At 40.2% G+C, this 14961-nt stretch overlaps 1 protein-coding gene across 1 annotated transcript in view; it reads right to left on the bottom strand.

Annotated features, from left to right (window-relative positions):
• LOC147178414 (cadherin-4-like) overlaps nucleotides 1-14961 on the bottom strand; it is a 243814-nt gene that overhangs the window by 20014 nt on the left and 208839 nt on the right. Inside the window, exons 9-11 of the mRNA XM_086068548.1 lie at nucleotides 12301-12438; nucleotides 5575-5760; nucleotides 2119-2375 (exon numbers count right to left, since the gene is read on the bottom strand). Coding sequence (XP_085924674.1) covers nucleotides 2119-2375; nucleotides 5575-5760; nucleotides 12301-12438 — 581 coding nt within the window. The remainder of the gene's footprint in view (nucleotides 1-2118; nucleotides 2376-5574; nucleotides 5761-12300; nucleotides 12439-14961) is intronic.

Genomic DNA, 14961 nt, shown 5'->3' with positions numbered 1-14961 from the left:
GGTTTCTTGCCTTTTCTTGCGTGTTGTCATCCCTGATTGTTCCAACCCGTGCCTCATTACCCCCATCTGTTAAATAGTCTGCGTCTCTCCTGTCATGTGTCATGTGATACCCTCGTGTCCACTGAAGCAGTTTTCACCGCCTTGTTCTCATGATCCTTTTGCCTTGTCACGTGAGTGGTTTTTTGGTTCCCATTTTAACCTCCCTTATTGGAGCGCCTTTTGTTGTTTATCTCTGCCAGTGCCTTGTTTTTTCCCCTCGTTTTTCAGAGGGGATTTTTTTGTTGAGAATGAAACCCTAGGCATTGATTGGCTTTTTTCCTACTCTGCATCTAAATCCTCTTTCATCGGCCTTGCGTCATGTTTTGAAAGAGCACTTTCGATTAGTGTACTTTCTCAAACATTTAATGGCATCAGCACCATGCTGCCTCTACATGGTGCATTAACTCACAACTACCCTAACTTATAAATCAAGTGCGATCATTTGGAAATGTTTTTGATTTGTGTTGCAAGAACTATATACTTTGCCGCTTGTGCGAAAAACAAAACAACAAATCGGTTTCCTGACAAAATCGTAATACAAATTTGGCTTGGGTTTTCAAATTATGCAGTTTGTTTTCCCTCACACAGTAAAAACACGATTCTCATTTCACATTCACATTTTTAGTTTTTTCTAGGGGCTATTATGATTATGAGCTCATAGAACGTGTTGCTGCTTGCTGAAGGGTCATCATATATATTTTTTTATTGAATTATTTCTTCTGAAAAGCTGTAAACACTCTGCTTTGCATCACCGGGAATGAACTCATATCAGAAATGGCATGTGCCGATCAGTCTCTGCCAGTGCATGCGCTGCAGTACAACTTTTCGGAAAACGCCGCAAACTATGGCCCACTCCGCCACCAGAGCTGCGGTGCAAGCAGGTCATCCAGCGGCGATGCAGCGGCTGGTGCGAGACTCTCAGCTTGGCATGCTCATAGTGATTTTGGGGGGCTGGAATTGATTGATTGATTGATTACATTCAATAGAGGAAACTGATTTGATGTGAATAAATTGAGTTATGAGCGCAATCACAAAATGCATTCAACTCATAAGTCAAGGTACAACTAACTGTATTCTCTCCTTGCTGTTTGAAAGACGACTGCTGCCTTGTAGTATAGTGAGTATTATGTGTAGTTTCATGAAGAAATAGAGCTGATGATTTGGGCAATTAGCGGAACTTAAGTGTAGCCAAAAATCTTCTTCAAATTTATGAGAAATGAACAGAATGTGTTCCTTTCCTGTAAGGAAAGGAAAATAATGATGCTAGTTTGAGAGGAGGGAAATTATTCTGTAATGAACTTAACTGTTGCACTACAGCATGGCAGGAAATGATTTAGGAGTTTCCATGAATCGTCTAAAGGCACAATATGAAGTCCTACAGATCTGTGAGGTATTCAAGTAAAGGCACTAGATTATAATTTGGTAGGTCATCATTATACACTGATTACGCCGTGCAAAGTTGGGTGTTGTCACATGAGCATTTCTTGCATGACATTTAACATCTTGAGAGATTTACCACAGAGAAAGACCACTGCAGGCGGACATGCTGTGTCAAGTGTTTGGGCTCCAGCCAGCACTTCTGCCTTTCCTTCTGCCTAACTTTACTGCTTTCGCTCCAACTCCCTGTGTGTGCGTCTGTGTGTGCGTATACTCTATGGGCAACCTAAAGAACACGCGCACACACACAGACAGATCCAATTAGCCCTGAGGCTATTATTTCCTATTAACCTTCAGAGCATCCCTACTCAGGGTTCTCCAATGGCTCATAAACTCTGCATGGTTGTCTCAAAGAGATGGATGATACCTTAAATATAGTCCCCTTGTTGAACTCTAACCCCTAACTACTAACAGTGAGACTTTTTGGCCTTGTGCCACTGCATAGGGGATATCTTTTTTTCATTCTGCTCGTAATGCTAGACTTATAGCTACGCTCTGTCAGTACAATTTCCATTCCAGTGAACACATATATATAGTAAGAGCAAATAGGTTTTTCTCTGTCTGGTCTATAGAGTCCATCGGTTTCTTGTCAGCGCTCTTCAAGGTTTCAAATTAGCACAATTGGATCTATTGTACCAGTACCTGATTGTCTGCTGCATCTGCAGTCGGTCGGGATCTGTAGCCGAAAAGGTTGTCAGACTCGTGCCAGCTGCAACTCCCTCCTCAAATCGGATGTGTTTGGGATTAGTGGGGAAGTAAGGGGGTTCATTGACATCCTGCACCGAAATGGTTACACCCGCCGTGGATTGGAGGGAGGACTGGATCCCACTGGCCAGATGGGCCTGGTTGGACACCACAACTGTCAGCATGAAGGCTCGGTTCATCTCAAAGTCAACCGCCTAGAAGAAGAAAGAACGCAGGAGAAGTTTACTTTGGATGGAAGTTACTAATCATTTACCAATATTTTCATGAGAAAAAGCATATATCATCTGAGGGCAGGATACAACCTACAGTCTAGTATTCAATAGGCAGGAGCAATCACTGCAATCAATTAAATCTATAGTCTCAGGTTTGAAATGTGCCTTTTCCAGACTGCATGGTTCAGCTCCTTCCATTGATGCTCAAAAGGATTTTGATGTGGGCTGATAGAAGGTTACTTCACAATTCAATATTTCACGGTTTTGTTATTTTCTTTTTGTGGGTGCTCTAAGCTTTAAAGCATGTACAATCAAAGACTTGTGACTTAGAGCTTGCTTCTTGACACATGACAGTGCATTTTACTCCAGCATGTTGTGACTTTATTGAGATTTGATTGCGACTTGCACAGATTCAAGACACCCTGTGTCAGATGAATGAAAGCCGCCATAGAACGAAGCCTCCTCCATGTTTCAAAAGAGGTACAGTGTTATTTTCTTTACTTTTTTTTTCTGGTTGTAAGCATAGAACAAGCAAAACGTTCCATTTTGTCTCACCTGTCCAAAGGACATTCTGTGAGTAGCTTTGTGGCTCATCAACAACCATGGTTTCCCCCAGTGCCTTACAGGCCTGGCGGGCCTGCAGAGTGCAGCTTTAACAAAAGGGTAGCACCAATGGACTTAAATGACAAAATTCTATCATTATACAATAAACCCTTCCGAAAAGTGAAAATCCATTTTGTGAACTCAACTAGTAGTTTTACTTTTAGTTTGCGAGTAGCAAACTAAAAGTAAAACTATTTGCTACAAAACATACCTATTTGTCCAATGGCATATTTTTCTGCACTTTCTCTCCCACCTTAAGATGCTAGGAAAATACCAGCTGATAGCCTGCTGACATGACATCGAACAGCAGCATGTTGGAATATTTCAGTAGAGGGAAGACAAGCAGGCAAGGTGCCTTGTGGGGTTGACGCTGGAGTAAGCTGCATGGCAAACTTCTCAAGATGATGCAAAGAACAGTCTGGATTGCAATTGGCAGTGGTGGAAGTTTGCAGTTGATCATCTGGAAAGAGCTAGCTGCTCAATATAAGGTACAACAAGAAGGAATTGGTACATGTGATATATTTAGAGTTTAAACTTTTTAATATTGGCAATTCCAAACAGTTTTCGGGGAGATGTTTACTCTTTGCATTTTGTATATCCTTGTCCCTAAACCCTGCAAGTGTTCAGTGTAGTAAGAATGACTTCAAATTCCCACCTAAGGCTGTTTGAAAGCGCTATATAAATGAAGATGACGATGTAATTTGTTTTCTTTAATTTATAGTAATTACAGTACATTGGGAATTCTCCCCCCCCAAAAATGGGTTCTTTTTTAAAAAACATTTTCTTTCAACATATTAATGTAAATTACATAGTGTTTAATTGTTTTTGTATTCACATATTTTTGTCATGATTTAACAGAAATTCACTGTTAATTCTACAGACATTTTTGTTTTTACAGTGGGTACTTATTGATTTCATTCTTATTTGTCTCCTTCTGGTTTTTTAACCTAACATGTAGAGCTTGGAACTGTCACCCAACTACCATACTCAACGCAAGCACATACATTCCTAATCATGCAGATGCAGGTGATGTGATACCCGTCTTTTGAGTGGATCACTTTATATGTGCATCACCTGTCCATTCAAGCACATTTTCTGTCTTGGAATGTTAATTATTTGTGTCCTGTGTCTGGCTAGTGACTAGTCCATGTTATTTCCCACCTCACCCAAAATCAACTGAGATAGGCTATAGCACACTAATGACCAAATAAGGACAAGTCAAGTCAGGTTTATTTGTATAGTCCTTATTGTTGAAAATTGTATATTTTATATTTTCTTTGTATACTCATATTTCCCTGTGAGGCCTGTGATACCCTCAAGACCCCCACCCCCCCACCTAGGCACACCACTAACCTCTCCTACTCTCTCTAATCCACACATCACTGGCTCCTACAAAATGTGTCCTTGCTTCACGTCTCTCCTCTTCCCTGTTTATTATCATCTGTGATTTACATATCTTAATGACTCATTGCGATCACAAGTCTTGTGTTTGTCTACTTCCATGCAGTATTATTTTCACATTTGTCTACTGCAAACCTATCATCCAAACCCTGAAATGTGAATGCCGTCTCATCATCTCCCCAGAGAGCGGTGTAAATGTGACAAGATACGGTTAAGACCTTAGCCTTTGTTTACAGATGAGCCTAGGTGCCCCATGGGAGATTATGCGTACCTGGTTGCGGTGAAATCTTGTGTGCGGCTAGCGGCACATTGGTAAAAAATAAGAGGGTCTGGTCTCTTACGATGTCTTGACTTTACCTATCGCATGACGTCTGATGTGAACCATTTCGCCTGCAGTTCCCTGGAGTGACTCTCTGTTTACCTTGTGCGGCAGTCTATTTCTTGTCATTCCCAGGGGGAGTACCGTTTCCTATTTTATGATTTCCTGATAATATCCCATGGGTCTCTGTGGAAGCTTGCGGCTACTGAGCTGCCTGCTGAATTTTGCATCAGGGAGCGTGAGGGATGGACAATGAAAGGCACTCATCTAGAGATAATGAAGAAATGCCACTGTGCACGATTCAGCGTCCTACGAGAACTACATAAAACACTATTGTTATTTCTTAAGCATTATTTTCGGACAGGAGATCACATTTGCTAAACTCATGCATCATAAAGATGTAATTTCTACAAAATACGACGGACACGTATAGGCAGTACACACATATATACACTAATGTTTTTTTTGTTTGTTTTTTGCTTTCATAGTAAATGGGTTAAACAAGTTGAGCCAACCTTCGTCCGATTGGCTGAACACAGGAACAAGACAAATCATTCTTGTTTCTGTCGTTCACTACAGCAGCTATCCCATTATAAGTGTATAAAACTGCTGCCGCCGTAATTGGGAAATCAATACCTTATTGCTACAGTGCTCTTGCCAGCCATTGTGTACGTGTGGGAGTTTTTCAGAAGGACTTCCAATCCCTCATTTTGGACAAGAAGGGTCATTCCAAAGGCAAGAACTGCATGGAGTCTATCCCTCGTAAGGACTCTGTGTTTGATTACTATTGCTTGCACTAGATATGTTATGTTATGATGACCTCTACGGCCAGAAACCTTGCAAAAATGATTGGCTTACCTTTACCACAGTCACCATGCCATCATTGGTTACAGGGTCAGTGCGAATGGTGAAGTGCCCGGATGGATCGCCACTGATGATCCTGTAAATAGCATTCCAGTTGGGAGAATGCGGTTGGTCGGCATCTATCACCGTCAAGTTAGCCACCGCGACATCCACCCGGTTCTCGGGAACCTCACCGGAAAACTGCAAAGATCGGAAAAAAATATTACCTTGAAAAATGTTGCTTCAAAATCAATTTATTTTGACAAATGTCCTTTCGGGATATATTGAGCTGTTGAATGTGGCAATTTGTTCAAAACATTTCTGTCTTCCATTTCTCTTAAGTGAGGCAGCCCTCCTTCCAGCTTTTCAAATAGAGTAAGTTTAATGATCCTGCTTTTGCTACTGCTGAGCTGCAAACAAGCGGTAAACACAATTGCACACTGGGAATGCACATGCACACAGGAGCGTTGTCTGAAAGTTTTCTGCCTTTTTCTGCACTCCTTGTCCTCATTCATGCACATTGATGTCCTGTCCCTTTGAAAGCTAAAGTCAAAAAAGAAGAGGAAGTGAAGAAAGTCAAGAGGAGCCACAGGTGGTGAAGGGTAGAACATCTGTTTGAGCACAAATGAGTGGCTTTTAGTTGTCTCCTTGCTGTGCTAACATGTGCTATGTGCCGATAAGCCTGACGACGAGTGAGCTGCTGTCTGTCAGATGTCTGTTATGGCGGGGATTGACCAAAGTCACACGGGCTCAGGGGATAAAGATGAACCAGAGGACCCGCCTACACGAACAAACCTAAAACTCAGGAGCAATCGCGTATGGTAGAAGGGTGATTACGTACTTGCGTTGACTCATCTGGAAGCAACAGGCATGAAGCATCCTCGCGTCACCATGGGTAACAGACGTGATTGAAGCCACTTGAGCCGCTTATGTGAGTGTATGATATCAAAGAGCAAAGCCCCAGACCAAACACTCAAACGGGTCATAATACACGGCACAACCTTCGCATCAACCGGCAAACAGCTGACAGCTGGGGCTGGATTAGGGGCCTATGTCTGGAGAGCTGTTCAGAGACTTGGTGACATTCTTAAGACAACACACAGATCTGGGTGGTCCTTACACTCTGTCGGCAGGAAACAAGCGGCAGGTTGAGTGAGAACCAATTAGCACGTGTGTGTACTCGTGTTTTTGTTCGGACACTCCAGTGCCAGTTCAATACAATATATTTTCATAATTTGGCTTAACAGCTTCAGAGAACCCTTAAGCATCCAGATGTGATGAGATATCTGCCACTGCTTCTAAAGTGTACCTCAGGTAGCCATTTGCCAAAACAGTGCCCCCATAACCCTACTGGTAAATTTTATTGCAAGGTGCCATGTTAGGAATTAATGTGACGTCACGTCATTGACGGAGATTTCACTTTCACGAACCAGTTGCTATTGAGTGATGTCCCAGATTGTTGTTGTTGCATTTTGTTTAGTGGCTGGACTCATACCTCAAATTAGCAATCACTGTTTTTTGAAAACATATCGAGTATGCAAACCCGCTAACTGCAACGCAGCATCAACCTTTAGTTACTGATAGTTAATTGCTTAAAGCATCAGGATCCCCTACTGTAAACTGTGGGCAGAACCCAGAGTCCATCCATCCATTTACTGAAGCACTTATCCTTTTGGACTAATTTGAAATCTATCCACTTAACGTACAAGCTGCGTGCTTGAGCTAAGCTAACGGTGTATTTTCATGTGCCTCTCTGGTGTGCAAAAAAGGCCAAACTCCCTTCATTTGCAGCTGAGATGGCATGAGGCAAGCAATGAAGTATCAAAGACAAATTCGTTGATAAACTAATAACCTATTTAACATAGTTACATACATTGTTCATATCTTCACTCACAAGACTCATTATAAAAAACAATTATTCTTAATGTGAACAAAGCTTTGTCATTCTAATCTAAATCAAACATTTATTGCTTCACTTACAGTAGAAGCAAAATGAGAAAATATTGTGATTGCCACAATTATAAAAAAAAAATACTGCAAAAGAAGGATTTATTTGATTGATTGTTTTTTGTTTGTTTATTGAAATTGTTAGTAGTGGGCCTCCGTCGGTCAGAATTGACCATGGAAATGGCGCCAAGGTGTTGTTGGTGCTGCAGTTTGAACAGCGTTGTTTGGTAGCATTTAATATGCAGCATATTGAAATTATACTGCTAAATGAGTCTCATTAGTGGGCACTGCTCTACAGATGAAAATGAGCCTACCCGTCAATGTTTTCACAATTTTACTATATTTCACCTTAATTAAGGTATGTGGTGCGACCAAAAAGAAAGAACCAATTTCGGACTTTTATTTTGAAATACATTTGAAGACAGGAAGTTTATATCATCCACTAGACATCCAAGAACCAATGGGAGCAACTATCAGGTTTGTACTGTCTCGAGTCACGACTATGTAAAAAAGTTATACCTTTTAGCAACTGGTATGTAGTGGTTGGTCATATTTGGACACCATGTTTTCATTAGAATTTTACTTGTGTGTCTAGCAAGTTTGTTTTGTTTAGATGGCTAATTGTTAGCCTCATAACTTGTGGTACGACCAACCATCATCTGGTTCGACCATTGTAGAAAGCTTTCCATGATAGATGTATGTCCTAAATTATAGATACTCGTAAAATTGTAGATACTAATAATAATAATAACGAATATATATTTGACCTGATTTTGTAATAAATTAACTGCACTGGGTCTGATAAAATCCTTATATGTCAATGACTGACCCTCATACATTTTTTGCATCATTTATTCTGTTCAGAGTTGCGGGGAGCTAGGGTTGCCAACTCCCTGAAAAATAGATAAGGGACACCTCATCGACAAGGACAGCTGACCTGATTGCCTTCAGCCTTGTTGGCGTGATTTTTTTTGGGACTATTTCAACCTGAGTTGAATAGGATGCATATTTTTGAATGATATAAACACATGGAAGTTATTATCCAGAAATGTACTTAATAAAAAACTAACAATATTAACCTCCATCCATCCATCTATTTTCTGAACCACTTATTCCTCACAAGGGTCGCGGGGTTGCTGGAACGTATTCCAGCTGGCCTCGATCAAAATAAATATCTCTCAAACTGAATTTTATTTTGCTTAACTTAAACTGTATAAATTATTATAAAACAATAAATAATAAGCAGAACATTCTTCTTGTAACTTATGAACAGCTCATTGCCACATTATGTGGAGCCAGCCTATTTTCCCGTTTATATTTTATCATCGTCTTTCAGTGTCAGAGTCAGCTTTAGATTACAGTCAGCTGAGTTATAGTTCAAACCATGCTCACAAAGTAATAGACATGAGATACCTCTACAGCAGTCACCCGTAAATTTGATTTTTTTTTTTTTACTGTATATGTGCTATTTATATTTAATGTCATATCAACTGCATGTACAGTAAAAAATATACATATCTGTTTGAACTTGTAATAAATGTAAGGCTGTGTGTGTGTTTATTATTCATCAATGATTAAGTTTATGTATTATCTATTTAACATACTTGTCAATCAACTATGTTTTCCATTGAACACAGATATTCATCGCACATTCCCATATTAACCTTGATCAGAGAGAACCATTCCTTATATACCATAGCTATCGCTGGCGTTGCCTGGTGGACAACACATTTTTTTAGGGCTCCCCTAGATTTTTTGTTCTTATTTATTATTATATTATATATATATATATTTATTATATTCTTATTTATTATTTCCATTGGCATTTTAAGGACAATTTTTTATTCTCACGGTATTACGGGACAAAGTGCGTCCGTTGACTACTCAATACGGGACGCGTACTTACATTTCTATACACGGAACGATTCCGTATTTCAAGGGACGGTTAGCAACCCTACGGGGAGCTGAAGTCCACCACAAACTTTGGGGAAAGGTGAACTACAGTTTGGATTAGTTGCCAGTCATCTGGCATCAAGGCACATGAAGAGGCAGACAGCTATTCACACACACACACAATCACACTGTTACGGAGTGGGAACTGAACCCACACTGCCTTCACCAAAGTCACAATGCGTGACCTACTACACTATCATTCATTCTCAAATTTGTAGTCGTGGATTAAAAAAAAATGCTAATTGCATCACCACAAAAGATTGATCAAATATAGCCTTCACATTTTTTACAAAAAAACGACTTCCTTTTCTTCTACGATCAGCAGGATGGAAAATTTACAAGATAAATATTAGACAAAGTAGTCCAACTTTCTGGGACACTATAACAGTTATTTCCAACCTGTTTGCTGTGGCACATTCGTGTGTTGTGAGAGGTCATCAGGGGTGCTGCAGGAAATACAATTTAGCTTTGTTAATCTAATTATGCCATCTGAACAATTACAATCTCAGCCATTCGATTGTAGAAGTTGGAATGAACCTGTGTACCCACTTGTTATTATTCAAAAACATCAAAGTCATGGCTTCCTGCGAGAATATCAACAAACCCAGATTTCACGACGAGCAAGTAAATTTGTGAGTAAATTGATACGAGACCATCATTATTTCGGTATTCATACATTAAACTGTGACATTTTGGTTCGGTAGTATGCCGTGAGATTTTTCCAATGTAAAATGGCTGCATTGGCTTATTAAAGGTTGGGAAACGATGCTTTGCAAGACCTGTGGCGTTTATAGCAGACACTAAATATTTGCATAATGGTGTGCCTTCTCAACCAAATGACTTTTATGCAAACCCACCGTCCAAAAAGGGTGATTTATGATTCGATCGGGAGAAATTGCTCCGCTCAATAACCTCCACTAAATTTTATCATCAATAACCATGATAGCAATAACTTTGCTGTTTGGCAATGATTGAAATGCACTTAAACTAAAAGTTAGAAAGTACTAATCTTTTACTGGCCACCACCATCAATACACGGCCATCGCAGGAGACATTTTATGCAGGGAGAGGAGCGTGTCCAGACCTGGGCCTCTAATTGATAACAGCCCATGTTTGTGCTTTATCACCATTTACTTTATTATCATTTACTCATCACTTCTTTTCTGTGACCATCTTGGTGTCCGTATCATGGTGGTCCTCCCATCAAACATCCCAACTTAACATGTTCTCTGTACATGTGTTTTTTTTTTTTTTTTTTACTTCAGTTGCTCTCTCGCTGAACATTTCCTTTATGTCCCACACATGCTAACACATTAACTGTTGGGGGTTCTTAACAGCCTCGGGGGTAAATGCTAATGCTAACTCTTCAGTGACCACCTCAAAGAGCTCCTTGATAATGCCAAGCTCAGCTCAGCGCCTTATAAGCCCGAGAGGCCCACTGCTGACTTTTCTGCAGGATTCCACTACAGCACATCATCTTCACGTCGTTGACGCAACACATTCAATCAAAATCAACACGTACGATTGGTTCCGCTTTCTAGCTCTTGACCAGGCATTACCATTAAGCAACACTAACTATTGATTATTGCACAAGAGACAGCATGATAAAGTGTAGCGCACTTTTTAATAACCCCAAACCTCCTGCTTTTGTTCATTATTAATTGATGGTACAACTGACTTGACACCCAGCTTGCACCCCATAACCCTCCCACCCAAAGATGATATGATACATTACATTACAACATGGACTTTACTTTAGACTTTTCCTTTTGCCTCTCAAGCAATAATGACCGCGTCTAATGTAATCATTATTCTAAATATCACTATCATGACAACAATCATTAACCATTTTTTCTAGCTCCAGGTTTATTGTGATGAAAATCAATGATATGGATTAGCCATTTCCTTGTGTGTGCGCGCTTTCCTCCAGGAAATGAGGAAGTAGCACTTGTTCCACTTATTCCACTGCAGTAACTGTCTTTCTTGTTTTCTCATTTGCCATTGTCATTCTCCTGGCCATCTGCCCGGTACGCCCCACTCTCATTCTCAAAACAATAAATTCTACGCAAAGACCACAACCACTTTGTAATACATTTCTTGTAGGTTTTCTTCAGAAATGTTTATGTCACATTCATAATCAGTTCTTAAAGGAAGACACAACTTAAAGTTCCCTTTCCTTCATTCTATACGGCAGTATGTATAAAAAACATGAAAAATGCAAATATCAATAACATCTGACTCATTGAAAAAAGATTTTAGCCCAATAAATATCAAAATAATGACATACCCTCAACTCAATTTTATTTATTAAACACTTTAAAACAATCATTGCATACACCTTCATGGAGTGGAGTAAAAACATTGTACGCTGCCATATTGGACATTTTGGACGAGTTCACGTAATCATGAAAACCAATAAATCACAATATTTTGGATTATACTGACATCAAAAGCGTTGCCGCATTCATAATGCATATACAACGCTTATGACGTTTATATAATACAGCATTTTAATAGCACAATAGACCAGGAAACGTACAAAATTAACATTGCCGTGTTTACGCACACAATATGTCACAGCCATGACGTGGACTGGACAAATATGGCCAAAATGTCAGCATGTGTCATCATTTTGATACTTAATCGGCTGAAACCTTTTTTCAGGGAATTAGATGCCATTGGTATTTTCACTTTCAATGTTCATACATACTGCCTCATAGACTGCAGCAAAAGGAATTTTGAGTCGTGTGTCGCTTTAAATGGCAGTCTGCACCTGTGTTCGTGATGCTGTGACACTCAAACCATCGATTGTTCTCCCGTCCTGCATTTGCAGCCACTCACCGTTCTGGAGGTCAGCATGGGGGGGTTGTCGTTTATATCGGTGACAGTAATGATGGCGGTGGCCGTGTTGGAGAGACCAAAATTCAAGTTGCCCTCCATGTCTGTGGCTTGAACGATGATAGTATACTGGGACACTTTCTGTGAAAGTGAAAACAAAGGAATACATTGCACTTAGTGTTCAGTTTTAGGCACAAAAACAAGTTGGCAGAATCATGTTTTTACAGGCCAGTTGCTCATATTCAAAACTCCTAGGCTTTTCATTTTGACTGCACGGTAACCTCTTAAGCTTGGCTTCATGCAATCTGAGAGCTGTCTCCTCGCAATATTATTATCATCGGCGAATTCAGTGCCACTGATGGACAGATGTGCAGACGACGATAAATCAGACGAAGATTAATAGACGATCTGTGAAGCAATAGAATTAGGAATGATAAATGCTATTTCACATCTTGAATGACACAATGTCACTTAACTGGAAGATGAAAAATGTCACTGCTGTACTTTTGTATTTGAGCGTATTTGTGAGCGTCTGCATGTGCGGCCCCCTCCCTTGCCAACCTTTCATCTTCTATCCCTCCCTCCCTCTCCCTCCCTCCTCTGTCTTTCCTACTGTCCCATGGTGCAGTTAATGGGCTGCGGGAAGGATGGAGCCCCACGGCCGACTGTCTGGATAATGTGGCTTGTCACTGAAAATTCCAAATTACATTTCCAGTGTCTCTCTAACCTGCTAATTACAGAGTAAATATCCCAATTAGGCCATGACGCCACGTCAGGAAGGTTAGACAGCTTATTTCGGTGCTCCTCTTGATGCTCGACGAGATTCTGAACTTTACACGCACACCCTCATTACCTCACGTGCGCAAACACACCGCTCACAAGCACACAAAGAAACACACATCTCTCCTTTGCGAGTCTTGTTTAGAGGTGGTGCGTGCTTTGTTTGTCCCATCAGCCGGCGTACGGCATGTACACAGCACTCACGCTAATTAGACAAGGGAGTTATTATGTAGAGCTCCTCTGAACCTCTCAGCATAGCAGCAACACTGCAGCAAGCCCAGCCATCTCTGGAGGACTGTGGTCTATTACTGTCAACACACTTTTAAAGGTCCACAGCAGACCAACGGAGACCTTTAGAAGAGATTCAGTGTGGGAGTTTGGAAAGTAGAAAAATACTTTTCAGAAGGAAAGAACACGGTAGTGGAAGGGAAGAAGCAGAGGGGATACAGTGCAAGCACAGGGAAAGGGGATTACCAAAAATAGAAGCCCGTGTTTTTTCTTTTCTTGATTTTTTTTGTTTTTGTTTTGTGGAGTCTAACATCCCCAACGTGGAACCCGGAAAAGGAAGCAGAGAAAGTTTCACGGTTTCAAAGGGCCAAAGTGCTGACTATAAGTGGACCAGTATAACACTGTGGTATGCTGTGAAGTTTATGTTTAGTGGATAGGAAGCCCCCCCCCCCCCCCCCCCCCCCTGCAGGTAAGGAGAATTCTCGTCTGCTCTCAAAGGAAAATGCCGGAGGAAGAAAAACATGTTTGTAATTCATATAGCAAAGAAAATATAGGTTCATACAAAAGTATTAAAACATTTTCACCAGTATTAAATTATTCCAATGCACATATTTGTAAAGCAAAGCTCATCAGGTGGATTATTGTGACTTTTCAAATTATTAAAGTTTGTTTTATATTTTTTTAAGGATACAAATTACAATGGCCCTCCTGAGTGAAGATGAACAACATCTGGAGGTTTTCATTCTCATATCATTTCATTAAAGTACACTAAAGGACTTTACTGGGTTGTAGTCAATATTCCTTGATGCTTCAGAAAATATTTTCTTCAAATTTTCAATGATTTTTGTTCATGAATTATGTTCACTCTGTGCTCTATGTAATGGTCCCCAACCATTTCACATAGGCACTGAAAAAAACTTTATTTTATTGCTCAACTGAGTCTGAATGAATTTTCATTTTGAAAATAACATGCATTTGTCGATGCTTCTATCTTGGTCATTTAACACAGGAAAAAAGCCCACAAGCTAGAAAAAACAAACATTTAAAAGACAAACATGTTTGGAGAGCTTCTATGAATGGGGCAAAAGTCCAATAAAGAGACAAAAGGCGAAGAGCCTGCAACTTATAAGAATAAAAAAAGCTGTATTTAAGAGACTGTATGAGTCCTACTAAATGTACGGGTTTATCGCTCTAGGCGATTCACATGGACCAAACCTAATTTGCCTACGAAGCAATGAAACCATTAAAACTGCTTCGGTACACAGAGACCAAGCAACAAACCAAACACTTACGAGTTTTTTTTTTAATAATTAAAATGTTAATTAAAACAAGAATGACAGTAGAAATCATTGATGGCCACCGCATCAAGAAATTAGAATTCACTACGAGCCTCACACACCCGGTGTGGCATGACAAAGAAAATTTTTGATTGGTGACAGAATGTTCCTGCCTATTTCTACAGGCATTTCTGTGAACTTCCAGGATAGGCTCCAGTTAAAAAGAAGAGCGCAAGTTTCTCTTTCATCAAGCGCCTTCCCTAGGCAACTAGCCGATATAGTGGCAGAAATTGAAATATCGGCTAATCTTCTATTTTGGGTTCATATTTTCATATCCAATACTAGAGGAGTCAGTGCCTCACCACCAGTCATGAAACTC

This window comes from Leptonotus elevatus, chromosome 2 (assembly GCF_054856555.1).
Source record: "Leptonotus elevatus isolate MCC_2025b chromosome 2, RoL_Lele_1.0, whole genome shotgun sequence".
Taxonomy (NCBI): domain Eukaryota; kingdom Metazoa; phylum Chordata; class Actinopteri; order Syngnathiformes; family Syngnathidae; genus Leptonotus; species Leptonotus elevatus.
Note: the sequence above shows the minus strand (reverse complement) of the source record. Positions and strands in the feature narration are given on the sequence as shown.